General features: G+C 45.9%; 1 protein-coding gene and 1 long non-coding RNA gene across 2 annotated transcripts in view; one reads left to right on the forward strand and one right to left on the reverse strand.

Moving 5' to 3' along the window:
* Nucleotides 1–15,719, reverse strand: part of LOC142893165 (uncharacterized) — a 164,969-nt gene that overhangs the window by 114,606 nt on the left and 34,644 nt on the right. The gene's annotated exons all lie outside the window — the stretch shown is intronic.
* Nucleotides 1–15,719, forward strand: part of dock1 (dedicator of cytokinesis 1) — a 145,411-nt gene that overhangs the window by 94,062 nt on the left and 35,630 nt on the right. Inside the window, exons 28-31 of the mRNA XM_076033446.1 lie at nt 6,017–6,118; nt 6,564–6,658; nt 12,159–12,237; nt 13,446–13,546. Of these exons, the coding sequence (XP_075889561.1) occupies nt 6,017–6,118; nt 6,564–6,658; nt 12,159–12,237; nt 13,446–13,546 (377 nt within the window). The remainder of the gene's footprint in view (nt 1–6,016; nt 6,119–6,563; nt 6,659–12,158; nt 12,238–13,445; nt 13,547–15,719) is intronic.

Consider the following 15,719-nt stretch of genomic DNA (forward strand, 5'->3'; position numbering starts at 1 on the left):
CAGCGTAACGACCCGAATGCCAACTCTGAGGGATCCGGGCTCAGCCCTGCAGAACTTGAGCTCGAGGTTCATTTTGTCCTCGAAGGTCCCGCGAGTCCGGATGTTTGAACTTGAGCCAATCAGAGATCAGCTCCCATCATGATGCAACTGCCCCCCACCCAAGAACTGGCTGTTGGTGTTTGCCAAGAGACCCAGCCGTCGACCTTTTAATTACATTTAATCGCTGCTGAAAGCCGCACATAAGGCTGTTTAATTACGCCACAAGATTAGCGCTGCTTCGGCTCTGCCGCCGCCGTTGGCGTTTCGCAGAAGCACTTAAGATTCTTTGGAAGAGGAACGCCGGGAATCTCCATTGAAAAGTATACCAAAGTGAAGAAGTGAAAACAGAAAGGGGGTCTCCACCAGCTGGTTGGGAAGGTGAACTAGGCTAGTTGTAGGCTAGCTAGTAGTCCTGAGTCGTTTTCTTGGTAACGCACGACTTGTCTCAAGGTTTCCATGCAGAAGTATTCTGCTTTCGCCACATGTTGCTTCGTGTTTTGCTCTTGGCACTATGGAATCATCTTTTTCTGCAAACTAACAAAACAAAACACCGTCCATTTGGCATAAACGACAACTTTTCACCATCAATATTGTGAAGGTTTTTTTTTTTCAAGACTTTTCACCTTTTTTGGCAGTGGTGGATCAGTGGGTGGAGCTAGCTGGTCATCTGACAGTCAAGGGGTCGACGGTTCGAATCCTACCTCACACTGTCCACATGTGTAAAAGTGCCGTTGGGCAAGACACTCCAACATTGTTCCCTGGTGCCCTCTGGTGTGTGAGTGGGAGAACACTTTGGGAAACCATTAATGGGCTTCAGGTTTGGAGTTCATAGACGTTCAGTTTAAAAATTTCTTAATAAGAAAATTAAAAAACACCGACACATACACACCACGATGGTTCTGCTTATTGAAAAAGAGTAAAAGAGAAAGAGAAGTAAAGCTGAGAGATTTGTGAAGCTGATTTCCAACTTTACTTGCCACCAAAAACATCATGACTCCTCCTCCTCCTCCTCCTCCGCCTCTCCCCCTGCACCTCATGTCTGTCACTATTCACCTCCTCTTCATTTTGCTTCTTCTCCTCTCAATGCACCTCCTGACTGACTGACTGACTGACTGACTGACTGACTGCGCCATTAACATGCTGAGTGCTCGCCAGCACCCCCTTCCTGGGGCTCCTTGTTGTGGAGTGATGGCTCCAGATCGGCTGAACAGCCTCGTTATCACCGTGGAGCCGGAGGAAAAACAAAAGCCGATATCTGGCGTGATATCGACTCTGGGCGCCGTCCGGCCTTCAACACAGGGTTAATTGTATTAATCTGACAGTGAGACCCCTCCACCCCCCCCCCTCCCCACCCTCAGGGGGGGGAAGCTGGAACCGGTCAACTCCATTTAGATTTTTTATTGGGGTCGGCTGAGAATTGTGCTGCTGTAAGCAAAGTGTTTGTCAGACGGATAAACCAGCAGCGATGGACGAGCGGCTGTTGTGCCTCTCTCTCTCTCTCTCTCTCTCTCTCTCTCTCTCTCTCTCTCTCTCTCTCTCTCTCCCCCTCTCTCTCTCTCTCTCTCCCCCTCTCTCTCTCTCTCTCTCCCTCTCTCTCACTCTCTGTCCTTGTATTGATTTCTCCATCCCAGGGCCCAGAGGGCAGGACTCCTCTGCTGAGTCCTTGTCCACTGTGCTGCGGTCCAGAGGATCTTCAGCCTGTGATGATTCTCCATTCAGGGGAAAAGAACGACTTTTCCCCCTGAAAGATTTTTTTTGTTTGTTTGCAGAGTGAAAGTTGAAGGATTTTTTTTTTTTTTTTTTTATTCATTGCACCCACTGTCCAGTGAAATTTTGACCAATAGCTCAGTGAGATTCAGCTATTTCTTTATCTTCCAACTGGCACTGAGCCGTACTGGCCTGGACTTGTCACTGTTTGTGTGTGTTAGTGTTGTGTTGTTGCCAGCGCGGTGACTGTTTTGGCCGGTGGAGCTCCTGCTACCTCTCGATAGTCCTGATCTGAGCTGCTGCTAAGGCGACGTGCGCACTAGGATTTTTCTTTTTCGAGACCAACCTTTTTCTCAAGTGCTCTCAGGGAAAACCTTCATACGGCGTAAATCGCCTCCAACAATGTTGGCGTCCAGACCTGTGATTTTTCCTTTCTAAACCTTATTTTTATTCTAAATGTTGAAACAACTCCCTGTCTCTGGTGACACGGTGCCCATGTTTTTTTTTATCATTTGTTTTTGTTGATTTCTTCCTTTTGCTGTGGCGGTGCCTGCTGGTCAAAGATCAACTCAGACGGAGATGCTGTTGTGTTGTGTTGTGTTGTGTTGTGTTGTGTTGTGTGTTAGTCGTCCGTCACTCTGCTCCTCCTTCCTCGGCGGCACTCGGAGGAAACGTCCTCAGACTCCAGCGGCGCCGTGGTCACGTGACCTCTTAGAACGCGATGGTGTAATTTAGCCACTAATGAGCCGTCAAATCTGTAACAGAGCGCGGACGGAGCTAAGTGAGAGAAGGGAGGGGCCGTCAGTCACCCCTCCCCCGCACCGCTCTCCCTCTTCCAACCATCTTCCGTCTCGTCTGTCGAAGAGTCTGAGACTCAGTGGTTTCCCCACTGGCTCAATTAAAACCTTAGATGTATTTGCTCCTCACACAAGAAAAACTCTGAAACTGGAGTAAATATCAAGTTTCTTTTCTTTTTCTTTTTTCTTTTTCTAGCTTCTCGGCTGCTGCGAGCAAGCAGGATTACCGGTGAGGTGTGCAGCCTTTCGTGCCGCTGCCTCTTCTTTCCTGCGAAGGTGGAGAATTATCTGCCGCATAGGATGAATGCAGAGGCCTCATAGAGCTGCTGCAGCTGAATATCAATCGTAGCAGGTCGAGAAATCGTTTCTTTACCACAGCTCGTGTTTGCAGCTGGGCCTGAGATTTCTCACCTGAACTTCCAGAGTTATTTTGGAAGGAGGTCGAAGGGTCGAGGTCGATCCCGGCGGCTGCAGACAGACTCGCTGAGCTTTTGCACTCCAGAGTGTTTGCGAAGTGGCGATGCACTGATGGATTCCGTGTGTCACTGTCAGATTCCATCACGGCTCCACGACTGCAGAAATGATGAGTCCCTTGAATCCTCTTGTCGTTTTTTTTTTTTGTCGTTTTGTTTTGTCCGGAGATTGATGCCGGCCAACCAGCCGCCTCATCATCTCTTGCAGAGGCACCGTGATCGATGCCGCCGCTTCCTTCCAGGTGTCTTACGGCAGCAGCGGCATGTGTCGAAGGTATAAAGGTGGTGGTCATACCAGAAGGAGAGGGCGGGGGGGTAGAGGGTGGGGGACTGGCCCTGCGATGGACGAGGACGACTGCTAAGCGGGTTTTCGAGCCGATGAGACGAGGACGCAATGCCCTGAAATTAAGGCTTCCTTTCAAAGTCCTTCTTTTCTTTTTTCCTTTTTTTCTCTGATCTATCTTCTTTCTTGGAAAATAAAAATAACAAACATGTTGTCATGGTAACAGCGCTGCGGTTTAACCAGCAACAAGAGTAAGATATGAGCCAGCAGCAGCAGCAGCAGCAGCAGCAGCAGCGGAGGTTGTGATTGGCTCCAGACGCTGCAAGTCGCTCTCTTTGAAAGATGAGTTCGGTCAGCTGTCACTTGACTTCACAAACCTTCCAGCTAGAAAAACAAAACAAAACAAAGCAAAAAACTCTTTCAGACTTCAGACATTCTGATTGTTCTCCTTTTTCATCTCCACAATAATATATCAAAACACCTGCAAGATCAAATGAAGTAAACACAAGCGGCTAACGGCTCATGATCGTGGCCGCATTTTTACAAATTTATTCCAGAGCGTGACCTGCTGCTAAAGAAAGTCCGATCGTAACAACGACCGTTTGATTGACGTAAAACCAAACACACAATGACTGCGTTTACATGCACAGCTTAATCGAGCTACGCTCAAAATTGTGGTTTTCTCGTCTAATCCGAATAAAAATAACATTTTACTGCCGATTCTAAAGTCATTGCTAAATCTACCACAGCAAATATACTATTGTTAGTGAGTGCTACGAACTGGATCATTGAAAAAGTAGGACATTTGATAAACATAAATTTGCGTTGAGCTGGACTTCATTTCACCCAAATAAAAACTCAATACAATATCAACTGTAACTTCAGCAGCTGAATTTCAAATACGCTGCTGCAGCTGGGAACATGTTAGCTAGTTAGCGGCTACTCTGCCTACATTGCTCTTCCTTTAAATCCCTTTTCCCCTTTTATTGAGAGGACTTTCTTCATTTTCTCTCATTATTTTTATTGCACTCAAATTGTTATGTAGTTTTTGTAATTGCAGCAATTTTTCTCAAGTTGCAGCAACTCATGACCCCCCCCCCCCAACCCCACCCAATCATACATTCAGTCCTCCAGGACTCCACCAGCTGATCCGTCTCACTCAAACCCTTGTTTATTAATACGCTGGAGATCCGTTCACAGGGTTCACATCACGGCCCGAGTCAACAGTTTGGCTGCTTCCCACCTTTGGGAAAAAGGTTTACAAAGTTTTACACCAAAGGCTGGTTACCGTCGGGGCTCGTTGACAGTTAAAGAGGTAGAACCGTTGCTTTATAACAATAATAGTAACGGTCATGATGATGATAAATCAGTGCTAATGTGAGGTGATTTGCAGCAGCTTCTGAGTCTCCCTCAATGCAGCTTCTTCCGACCGAGGTTCGGAATCAAGTGCAAAGTGAGACAAATTGCTCCCGACGTGAAGAATGAAAAGCACAGCGCTCGTCGGAACCTGACTTCGGATCACTGACGTTATCTTGGTAGCGCTTCATTAAGGAAGCGCGTGGTTTTGTATCAGACTTCTGTGAATCCTAAACCCCCACTATTAGAAAATAAAATAGCATAATTGTGACTTTCCAGATGTCTAATAGCGGCAGTTGCTTCGGCTCAGCCTCCGTCTGAGTCTGTTCACCACTTGCAAGTCTGACCGGGTCGCTGCCCTCTGAGCTCTCAAGGAACATGATAATAATGCAGCATGAGTCAGTCTTTGAAGTCTTTCAAGTACATTGCATACATGTTTCTAAGTTCTAAGTTTCAATTGCTTTCAATTGGTTGTCAGTCATGTCGCATAAAGACACAAAGAAAAAACACGCCTAGGGAAAAATGCTCTGATCTGAAAAATTAATCATCTTTTGCTGCCAGATTCCGATACATTCAATATAGTAAATCTCACCATCTGAGAGCCAATAATCATTCAGCATCAAGATCTAAAGTGGCTGCTGATTGGCTTTCTCATAATGGAGGCGGGAACGAAAGGCCCTGGCAAACCTTTGTTAACATCAGAGTGAAAATTAGCGTCATGCCAAAGATTCTAAAGTTGCTCCACAGCATTTGTGCTGAGGACGTAGTTACAAAGGACAGGAACAAAACAAAGTGGATTTGGAGGACTCCTGATTTGAATCAGCAGTAAAATGGAGAATTAACCTCTTCCTGTTGTAAGGGCATCTGCATTTGTAAAGGCAAATGCATTTTTGTGGTTAAAGTTTGTTTTAAAACATCTGGTATCAAAAGAAATTCTGGCACTGATATTGAAACCAAGGTATTGAAAATGACATTGTATCAAAACATTTGGAATGCAACCCAACTCTGAACACGCTTGATGTTTCGAGACATTAACGCCGACTTTGATCGAGGCTCTAAAGAGCCTTCAGCGCTTTTTTTTTGGTTTTTTGTTTTTTTTTTGTTCTCTAAGAAGTTTCTTCTCGGAGTGAAGGCGCCCCCTCCTGGGAGCTCTCGCAGGTTCTAACCATCAGTAGACAAAGATGCAGGGAGTCCAGGGTTCAGTGTGTTCATGAGATCAGCTGCAGAAGATGCTCTTAAAATAATAATCATCATCATCCGGCAGCTTCGGGTCGGTGCCGCTCGCCAGCAGCAGCAGCAGCAGCAGCAGCAGCTCCGTGGTGAACGTGACTGAACGCCGCTGTGTCTCTTCCCTCCTGCAGGGCGGCTTCGTTGCCAGCATGACGGCCACGCTGCGGCAGATGGACGACCACCACTACACTCACCTCATCAGCACCTTCGGCAAGATCAGGAGCGACGTGGTGGTGAGTGGAGTCTCTTATCACTGCGGGGTGGTCCACCGTGGTCACTCTTGTTTTCCTGCAGACTGCGGTGCGCGTCGGGACGTCCTCGGGCCTCAGATGAAAAGGTCTCAGGAAAAAACCTCTCTCAGACTTCACAGCCTCTGCTGAAAGAGGGAAACCCTCAACTGATGCAACAACTGAGGGAAAAAATGGGTCTTGGGGGGGGAATAAAGAAACACTTGTAGTGTGGAGTTCACGCTTCTTTTTCTGAGCACAAAAGTTTCTTTGCCAGCCAGCGTAAAAAAATAAAAAAAAAACTCAAAATTCTCAGCTTTTTTCAGTGTGTTTGTGCTCTAATCTTTGTGCCAAGAAGGTGGTGGCGGATAAACCGAAACCAAAAAAAGTCATCTCTGTATTGACAGAACTTCCTGTTGTTTAGTTGTTGTTTTTTTTTTGTCCGCTGCAGGATTTCCTCATGGAAACGTTCATCATGTTCAAAGTTCTCATCGGCAAGAACGTGTATCCCTCCGACTGGATCATCATGAACATGATGCAAAACAAGTAGGTGCAAAACTGCAACACGCACACACATAAGCGCACACGCACGGACACACAGACACACACTCACAGATTGTCAGTTTGAACACTGCGCTGCTGTTGTTGCTAAGGAACAGCAGTCAGACGTGAGCCACAGTGTTTCTAATGTTTTTTTGTTGTTTTCTTCTTCTTCTCCTCCTTCTTCTTCTTCTTGCACCATGCAAATATCGGCACGCGGCCTCGGCAGCGTTCCAATCAGATAAGCAGCTGCAAACAGTCACATGAATTATAGATGCTGCTGTCGGCCGCCTGCTAATCTCCTGACTTTGGCGCCGCGTCCGTCCCGTCACTCTGCGCCGCCTCCTGCTTTATTAATGTGTGAACCTGTGAACTCACACCGGGTTTTTTTCCCCCACTTTTTTTCTTTTTCTTGAAACTGATTTGACAAGATGATGTGTGTGTTCTGCACTTGAGCTAATTAGACGCAGTAATTAGCGGCTGTGACTCGTTCACACCCATAAAAACTTGTTAAACGCGGATTTTAATTTCTTGTACGCCCAATTTTCTTCTCATAAGCTCAGTTTTCCATAAGTCTGTTTAAAGAATAGCGTGAAGTTTTTTTTTTGTCTTTTGTTGTTCCGATGTTGACGTCTTACTGAAGTCTCTTTCTCACTTTCTCCACTGGGGATGAGCGCAAAAACAGGTCCGACGTGCCACCGCTGCACTCAGCTGAATGAGTCGTCTTCACAGATTTACATATTTAGTTTTTCGAGAGCTCGGTGTTCTTTTTCCCTAAATGTGCTGAATCACTGCAAACTAAGTGCACTCATGGTCATTAGTTTGAACGGTGTCCTCGGGAGGTAGAGGTTTTTTGGTTGTTTTTTTTTTACCTCTTTTAGGAAACACAGAGGTTTTGCTCGGCTGAAGGCGCCGCAGACATCGAAAACACACCAGACTGACGACTGAACTCACTTTAAAATGCTTAAAGTCTGGTTTGAAAATCCTCAATCCATCTGTTCCACTTCTTCACCAGACCTGTGTTAGTTTCATTTGAACTGGCTTAAGTAAAAGGTCTTGTGTTTTGGAGGTGGGTCTATCACTAACAGTGGTCCCCTTGGAAACATGACAAGGTCACAGAGTTCTGGTAACTGAAGGCGACTCTCTGTGTTCAGGGCTTCATCCTGCATCACTGTAGCTACGTTAGCATGTCCAGCTCATTCATTCAACATGCATATGGCTTTTTCATATATATATATAATGCATGTGATTATCAGCATGTATTATTAAAAAAAAAAAAAAAAAAGATTGATGATGAATGAATGAATGCGTGCATTACTGGCTGTTCTCAGCTGCTCTCTCTTGTGGTGGAAAAAAAACCTCTCCTATTGCCACTTTGTATGAAACGCAGAATTACAATTTGCAGAGATGAAATTGGGAATTCTGGCTCCTCCACAGGGACTGCGGCTCGTTCGACACCTTCTTACATCAAAGAGAATCTGAGTCGGAACCTTTGGAGCGGAACTGCTGCAGACAGGAAGCATCTTCACTTGGTGTTTTCTTGTTAAAACAAAACATTTCGGAGATGTGTAGTTATTTTTAACCTGATGTTGTCGTCGTTGTTGAAGTAAAACAGGAAAACAACAAAAAGTAGCCAACAGTTCTAATTAGAACCGTTAGAAACACAGAGTTTGTTACAATTCTGCCCACACTGCCCAGTCAGATAATGTTTATTCATGAGCAGCTCGCCGAGTTGTGGTTTCCAGTGTGCACCTGTTAGTCCACAACCACAAGCAGAAAAAATTAACTAAAAATGCTCGTTTGCACTTTTTTTCTTCTTTTCAATTAAACCTAAAATGCTTGTGAAGTCACCCGCGAGAGATGTTGGTGATGAAACTTGGGTCAGTTATTGGAATTTGTCGTTTTTTGTTTTCTTTTTCACAAACTGAACCTCTGCTGCTCAGATAGTCACTGGACTGGTGCTGCGCCTCAGTAGGAAACATGAATTTTAGCATGTGTAACAGATTGGCAGCAACAAAATTCTAAATGATAGAAAATCTTCTCGCCTGATTCAGCAGAAACACGGAAAAACAAATTAAGAAAAGTTTTTGTTTTTTTTTTTTTTTTAGATGGAAGTTTTTGGCTACAAATCCAATAGTGGGTTTACATGAAGCTTTTTTAATCCGATTGTGCTTTATTCCGATTATCTGTGTCCATGTAAACGCAGCTACTCTGAGCGGCTGCTACAACTTTTTTTTTTTTTTCTCCCCAAGCTATCTAACTTGTGACCGTGGTCATCGGGTAAGGTATTTGTTGTATTTTCCAGTTCGCACCAACATCCCCAATCTGCGCACACAAAAGAAAAATCCATCTGCAGTGCTAAAAGCGTTTGAAAAACACTCATGAAATGAACTTTTCAGCTAGGACATTTGGTGATTTTTTTTTTTTTTTTTTTTTAAATGATGATGATCTTAAAAAAAAAAGTAACAGCAGCAGCAGCAAATAACTTTTAACACTCAGCTGATGAAAGACAGCATTATGGTTTGCAGAAAGTTAGTGGTGTGGTGATTGGTTTTCTCTTTTTTGTTTCTTGTTTATCAGCAGCACATTCCCTGGTTCAGTGCTCTGCACTTATTAAAAACACACCTTTAATGGATTCAGCTGTTACTGTGAGAGTCGCATTGTGTTGTTGTTTTTGCTGCTGCTGCTGCATCTCGACTCAAACTCTGTCAAACAGTCGAGAGCAGCCGAGCTGTCAGTCGGACCTGTTCGTCTTTGAGGTGCTTCCAAACTCCCCTGAGAGTTTTGACGAATGGTGTCGACGGATGAGTGATTTTTGTTCTTTTTTTTTTAATCTGAGCAAAGCAAAGGAGATCTAATTGAATAAACTGCGTCAGTGATGCGGGGTTGTGACCTTGTCTTATCTCTTTTATCACAGCCGCCGCCGCCGCTATGCAAATATATGCCGATCGTAATCGGCGATGCTCCCTGAACTCGCTCAGCGAGTATGATTGGCCGATAACGCCTTCATTTGCATTAAGTGCTCAAAGCCGCCAATGCGCACCGTTCATGTTTCGGTCTGCTTCGAGTGTGAATGCACCGCACGTCTGTAACTCGGCGGCAGCAAATCGGTTCATTTGACACCTTTATCTAATCGATGCGGGATTCTTTGAGCCGCCTGTTGACGCTTCGTCCCGCCCCCAAAGTGCAGCGTATCGATCAATATCAATTGATCGATATCAGAAACACAATACTTTATTAATCCCTGGGAGAAATGACCTCAGATGAGGTAGCTAGTGGTTGCATGGATCCAAATACTTATAATATCAATACCAGTGCTGGTAATGGTATTTAGCGATACCAGTCTAATGGCATCAATAATATCAATACCCACATCAGACTAGAGAGATTGATCATAGCGATACCTGTGTTGGTACTGGTATCGATTAATACCAGTGTAGTTAGATTGATAATATTGATATCAATGTTGATATTGATCAATACCAGTCTACTGAGAATGATATCAGTATCACTTTTGGCATTTGTAATGTCAATGTTGGTATTCATATTGATTGATAGCAATGTGATGGGATTGATAAAATCAATACCAATGTTGAGATTGATATTGATCCACGCCAGTGTGAAGACATCCAGGCGTTGTATTTGTATATATTTTTCACTATATACTGTGTATTGCTGTGTACGTATTTGTGTTCCATATTACTCTGCAACTTTGATTGATGTGGCTGCTGCAGCTGTTTTCCGGACACTAAGTCTTTGCAAGGTGCCTTTGACGGCATTTGCAGCAGCTTCTTTTCACCGAAACAAAGTCGTGCAGCCGAGCAGTGTCCTTCCTCCCTTTTGGCATTTTAACCTCGTTAATTATGCAGGCAGGCAAAGAGCAGTGGGGCCAGACAGTGTAGCGGTAGCGCGCTAACACCACACTGCACTGGCCGTCAGAAGAAGAAACGCCCGTCAGGATGAATACAGAGTTGTGTTGGATTGCTGCGTTTATTTTTCTTTTCGTAATTTGCCCAGTAAATTGCTTCAAACCAGCCGACACGAGGCGAGTGGTTAAAATAAGAAGATGCTCTCAGCTCCGAACGGCTCTCAGCTTTAATGAGACCAACTGTTTTTTGGGGCGTTAAAGGACCGGCAGGCGCTGTGACGTGTTCAGTCTGCGGAGGTTCTCAGTGGTCGTGCCAAGGAAACTTCTTCAGGTTCTTTTGGTAGAACATCATGGAGGTAGCGTAGTCGTTTTGGGGTTGATGCTTTTCGTCCTGTCAAATTGACAAACAGCTTGATGGGTGGAGCCAACCTGGGTGGGATGGGTGAGCGTGTCAATACCCGGGACACATCTCGTATGAGCGGTCCCATACAAATAAAGTCTACATATATAAATTTTAGAATATTGGTAATTAACATCTGAGCGTAGCTTCAAGCCATCAGTCTGTGATATCACTTTGGTCTTTGCTGCTTTGGCATTTTGTGCTGTTACTCAGTCATCAGTCTAAAAAATAAAAAATAAACCAATCTATTCCTCAATAAATGAACACAAAATAAGCAGCAATGTTTGCCAGCCTGCAGCTGCAGCGGGTAGAGAGACGTGTTAGAATGAATCCAGGAATTTAACTAATCCACTGCAGCAGGAAGTTGGTTCAGTCAGCCGAACAGACTTCCAACCTCCCAGCCAGAGGCTGGAGAGGGACTGGTAACCTTTCCTGGCTAAACACTGAGGTGGCCACACACACACACACACACACACACACACACACACTTGGGCTCCCAGCAGACTAATGTCTGAGTGCCTGATCCGGGTTCCAGATTCCACCTCTTTGTCCCATGAAATGACTTTTTTTTTCTCTGGAGGGCTGAGAGATATTTTGCAGGATGCCCTCCGCATGCACCATAACGCCGTGCAAAGACCTTTTCACCAGTCTGGAGTTTTAGATTCTAACCGTTGTGTTGTCTCAGTTCAAAGTCACTCCAGTGGATTTTTTGCTCCTCTTTCACGTAAAGCCACTCTAAACCGATTGGCTATTACTATTAGCTTACAACCACTGCCACCTCCCAGCAACAAGGTTGCGGGTTCGATTCCCGGACCTGAGGCCTCTCTGAGTGGAGGTATTCATGTTCTCCCTGTGTCTGCGTGGGTTCTCTCAAGGTTCAGAATGCTAAAACATGCACCTTCGCTGCCGTGCTAATGTGTTTGTAGCCCCGCCCCTCCCCGATAATGACGGCTGGGATTGGCTCCAGCAAGTGCGGCAGGAGAGCTGTGAGTTAATGATTAAAGATGGAGATGATGCTCCTCTGGAGTGCAAGGAGGAAAACATTTTCACAACATGGGTCCTTTAATTATTTGTCTATAAATTTGTTGTTAACGCTGGACCTTAATGTGTAAAATCACAGTCAGTCAGTCCAGCGACCAACTGCTCTGAAGTTGAACTGACCTGTTTCCCCATGATAGCGTTGATAAGCTACATCTTGCTAACATGTCAACCTCTGCTTCCCCCCCTCCCTCCTGCAGAGTTTTCCTACGCGCCATCAACCAGTACGCAGTGGTGTTGAACAAGATGTTTCTGGATCAGACCAACTTTGAGCTGCAGGTGAGACGCAGAGGAGCCTCCTCCATCTCCTCCTCTTCCTCCACCTCCATCTCCACTTCCCCCTTCCACACCCCCTCTTCCTCCTCCTCCCATCAGGCCTTGTTCTCCACAACCAAAGTGGTGCTGAATTACCTTTTTTCTTTTAAAGCGCCATTAGAGGCACTTTCTGAGGAGCATGTCTAAGACGCCGCACCACTCTGCTCCTTCCCAAGGCTGCCAATATAAAGTTGCTGCGTGAACCGAAATTACAGTGTAATGGCCGGCAATTTGACGGCAGGTTTGGCCAGTTTTTAGCTTCCCTGCCGCTGAGAGAGAGAGAGAATGAGAGATGGTTCCTTTTTTTGCTGCTTTTTCATGTTTGACATGAGAAAATAATCCAGCGGTGCTCTCTCCTGTCCCTTGGTGATGTGCAATGCTCTGTTGATTTCCCCCTCACGTTAACTGAAGGGAAATAAGCTTGAATGGGAGAGCAGCCGTGTTTTGGGATGTTTTGGCTCAGTAGAAAGTCTCACTTCAAATTCTTTCACTCTCATTTCAATGGAATTTCTCACCCGCCACATACATCGGGAAAAAAAAATGTGACTTCGGGGTCACTTCGGTAATTATAGAGCATGTAGGAGTTCTGCCACTTCCCATCATGCCTCTGTAACTTACATCAGGACGCATCGGCCAATCAGAACGAGACGAGACACAGCAGCACATACGACGCCGTGATGTCACACTGAAAAAACTGAAACTGTTTTCTGGGGATTTTCTGGTCTTAAGACATTTTTTGAAAAATTAAAAATCTGCAATAAAAAGATTTATGATGAACCTTGTTTCAGGTCAGAGGCGTCCTGTCAACTGTGTTACAGGCTTTTTTTTTTTTTTTTTTTTAATGCTGTCTGTGGGGAAAAGCGCTTTTTGGGCCCCATGTGATTGATTTACCGGGGCCAAACATGGAACAAATCGCCTTGTCACCATATTGACAGTCCGGTGTCCAGTTCTTATCATGCATCCATGAGTCTGATGCAGAATTTGGCTCGCTGCAAGCCTCCATTTAGCCGCTGTGTTCTGATGGAGAGCGCACCCTGCAGGCCGCCGGCCTGAATCACCAGCCTGTTCGCCCTCCGGGATCACGGCTCCCATCGTCTCCGTGAACTGCCAGTTAAATTCCCCTCTTTCTTCTTTTTTTTTTCTTCCTTTTTCTCGTGCCTGTCTGCCGGAAGCTGTGGAACAACTACTTCCACCTGGCCGTGGCCTTCCTCACCCAGGAGTCGCTGCAGCTGGAGAACTTCTCCAGCGACAAGAGAACCAAGATCTTCCACAGGTGAGTGCAGGCACTCAGGCTGCAGGACATGTTTGGTTTTTTTACCTTGTTTTGTTTTTTTCAAAGACATTTGTTTTTAGGTCACTAAAAAAAAGGCACCTTTGAGAAAACACCCTGTCTTCCAGTGTGAAGATTTTCCTGAAAGTTCAGTTTTACTGTTTGCATGTGTCAGACGGAGCTGGTATATATTTCCAAGTGGTTCAGGTTGTCTGATGTCGCCTTTTGTGCCTGTTGCCTGTTTTTGCGACTTTGTCTGGGAATGAGGCAGCCGATGAGCGGCAGGCAGAACAGAAATCGCACATTTTTACATTCTCTGTCTGTCTGGAGGTTCAGACGAACGAGGCTTTCAGACGCAACTTGGCTGTCAGTGAAATAGGGTTGGTCTGTTTTTCATCAGATTCTTCTGATTGGCCAGCGTGTCCTCTGGTCTCAGAGATGACCTCACCGCCGCTTCAGCCGTCGGTGTGAACAGAGTCCAAACTCGACAAGCACAAATGTGTGTGTATGAAAACAGCCACAGGCGCGTGAAGGAGGTCTTTACACAGCTCAGCTCTCGAGTCAAACAGAGTTCATCACACATGGACCTGTTGGTCGCGACTCACAGGGATACAGTGTGATTCAAGTGGTTGGCTGGTGGATCACCTCTGAACAAAGAGGAAAATCCTCCCAGTAAGTCCAGTAAGTCCCGGTCTTCTGCAGAGCAGCTTCAACACGTTGAGGAATCACCTCTACCAGCTCCTAGTTTCTCCTCCGGGCTTCTCCTTCCTCTTCCACCCTCCTTCCTTCTCCTTCCTCCTCCACCCTCCTTCCTTCTCCTTCCTCCTCCACCCTCCTTCCTTCTCCTTCTTCCTTCTCCCTCCTCCTCCACCCTCCTTCCTTCTCCTTCCTTCTCCACCCCTTGGCAGATGCAGGAGAGATGCTCCATCTCGTCTCTCATCAGTGTTTCTGCAACAGCCAGACGTGGACGTCAGCTGTGATCTTTTGCAGCAGACGCCTCTGTCATGATGGACTTGCCATTGTCAGATCCATCACTGTGTGCCTGACAGCCGGGTGGCTCCTTCTTATTATCAACCTTGAAAAAAATCATAAATTCTGACGCCGACACTGAGACACGCTGGGACGCTTTCAGTCTGGTTTGCTTGAAAGGAAGACAAAAATAAAAGCCTCAACATTAAAGGGGCTTAAAATCACCTCTCCACCTCAGTCATGTTTATGTGACATTCTCAAGTAAGAGCCGTCTGCAGCCTTCTGGCGCAGCTCTTCAATGTTCCTCAGCCGTTCTTTGTGAAATTGTCGCTTTTGTGGCTCAACTGTACAAAGCTTCGATGCCGGCGCTTCGTGAACTAGCAGAATAGTGGCAAAGCACGGAAACGCACCGGTCAGCAGCCAGCAACTAGCTGTGGGTCTGGTCACTCAGGATTTTGATTTCCAGAACTTGTATGTGACTATATATTTTTCATATAAGAGGTCAGAGGTCACAGTTTTGACCTCTGACCTCGGCCATCCCTGTATGAGCTGTCAGCCTTTATTAACGTCTCTCAGAGCTTCGGGCAGTTGTCGTTGTGTTGTTGCTGTTGTTGCTGTTGTTGTCATTGTCGTTGGTCCTGACTGCCAACAGTCATCGCCGCCCTGCAGGCGGGTGACAGAACAGCAGCGCAAATCCCTCCCGGCCTCCAGGGAGCGCCACACACAGTCACTCTGGCTGCAACATCTGGAGGGCAAAGACATTTTAGCGCTTGTAGCACGTAGCGCATCACCATGTCTCTCCATCTGTCTGAACAAGCTTTTATCGTCTTCTTTTTTTGGGCCATTTATGATGTTTTCATATTTCACCGTCCTGCCAGAGCTCGACCTTAATGTCAAACCCCCACAATTTTGTTTGGCTCCGCCTCCTTTTGACAGCTAAATGCGGTTAATGTCTTTGACCCGGCCGAGGACTCCACCACTTCGTTACAGATTCTCTCAGTGTTGCTGCTGCCCCCGCCACTCTCTATCTCTCTCTCTCTCTCTCTCTCTCTCTCTCTGTCAAAATACATTAGTGTGTCTTTGGACCATATTGGCAAGACAATCAATCGCCGCCTTGGAATTGCATCAAGACTCTCAGAGTGCTCTGAAATGTCACTGAGAGTGTGAGTGTGTGTGGCGAGGGCGTGTGCGTGAGAGTCCGTGCGTG

The sequence above is a fragment of the Nelusetta ayraudi genome, unplaced genomic scaffold, assembly GCF_046127955.1.
Source record: "Nelusetta ayraudi isolate G7.1 ecotype Tasmania unplaced genomic scaffold, CSIRO-AGI_Nayr_v1 ptg000042l, whole genome shotgun sequence".
Taxonomy (NCBI): domain Eukaryota; kingdom Metazoa; phylum Chordata; class Actinopteri; order Tetraodontiformes; family Monacanthidae; genus Nelusetta; species Nelusetta ayraudi.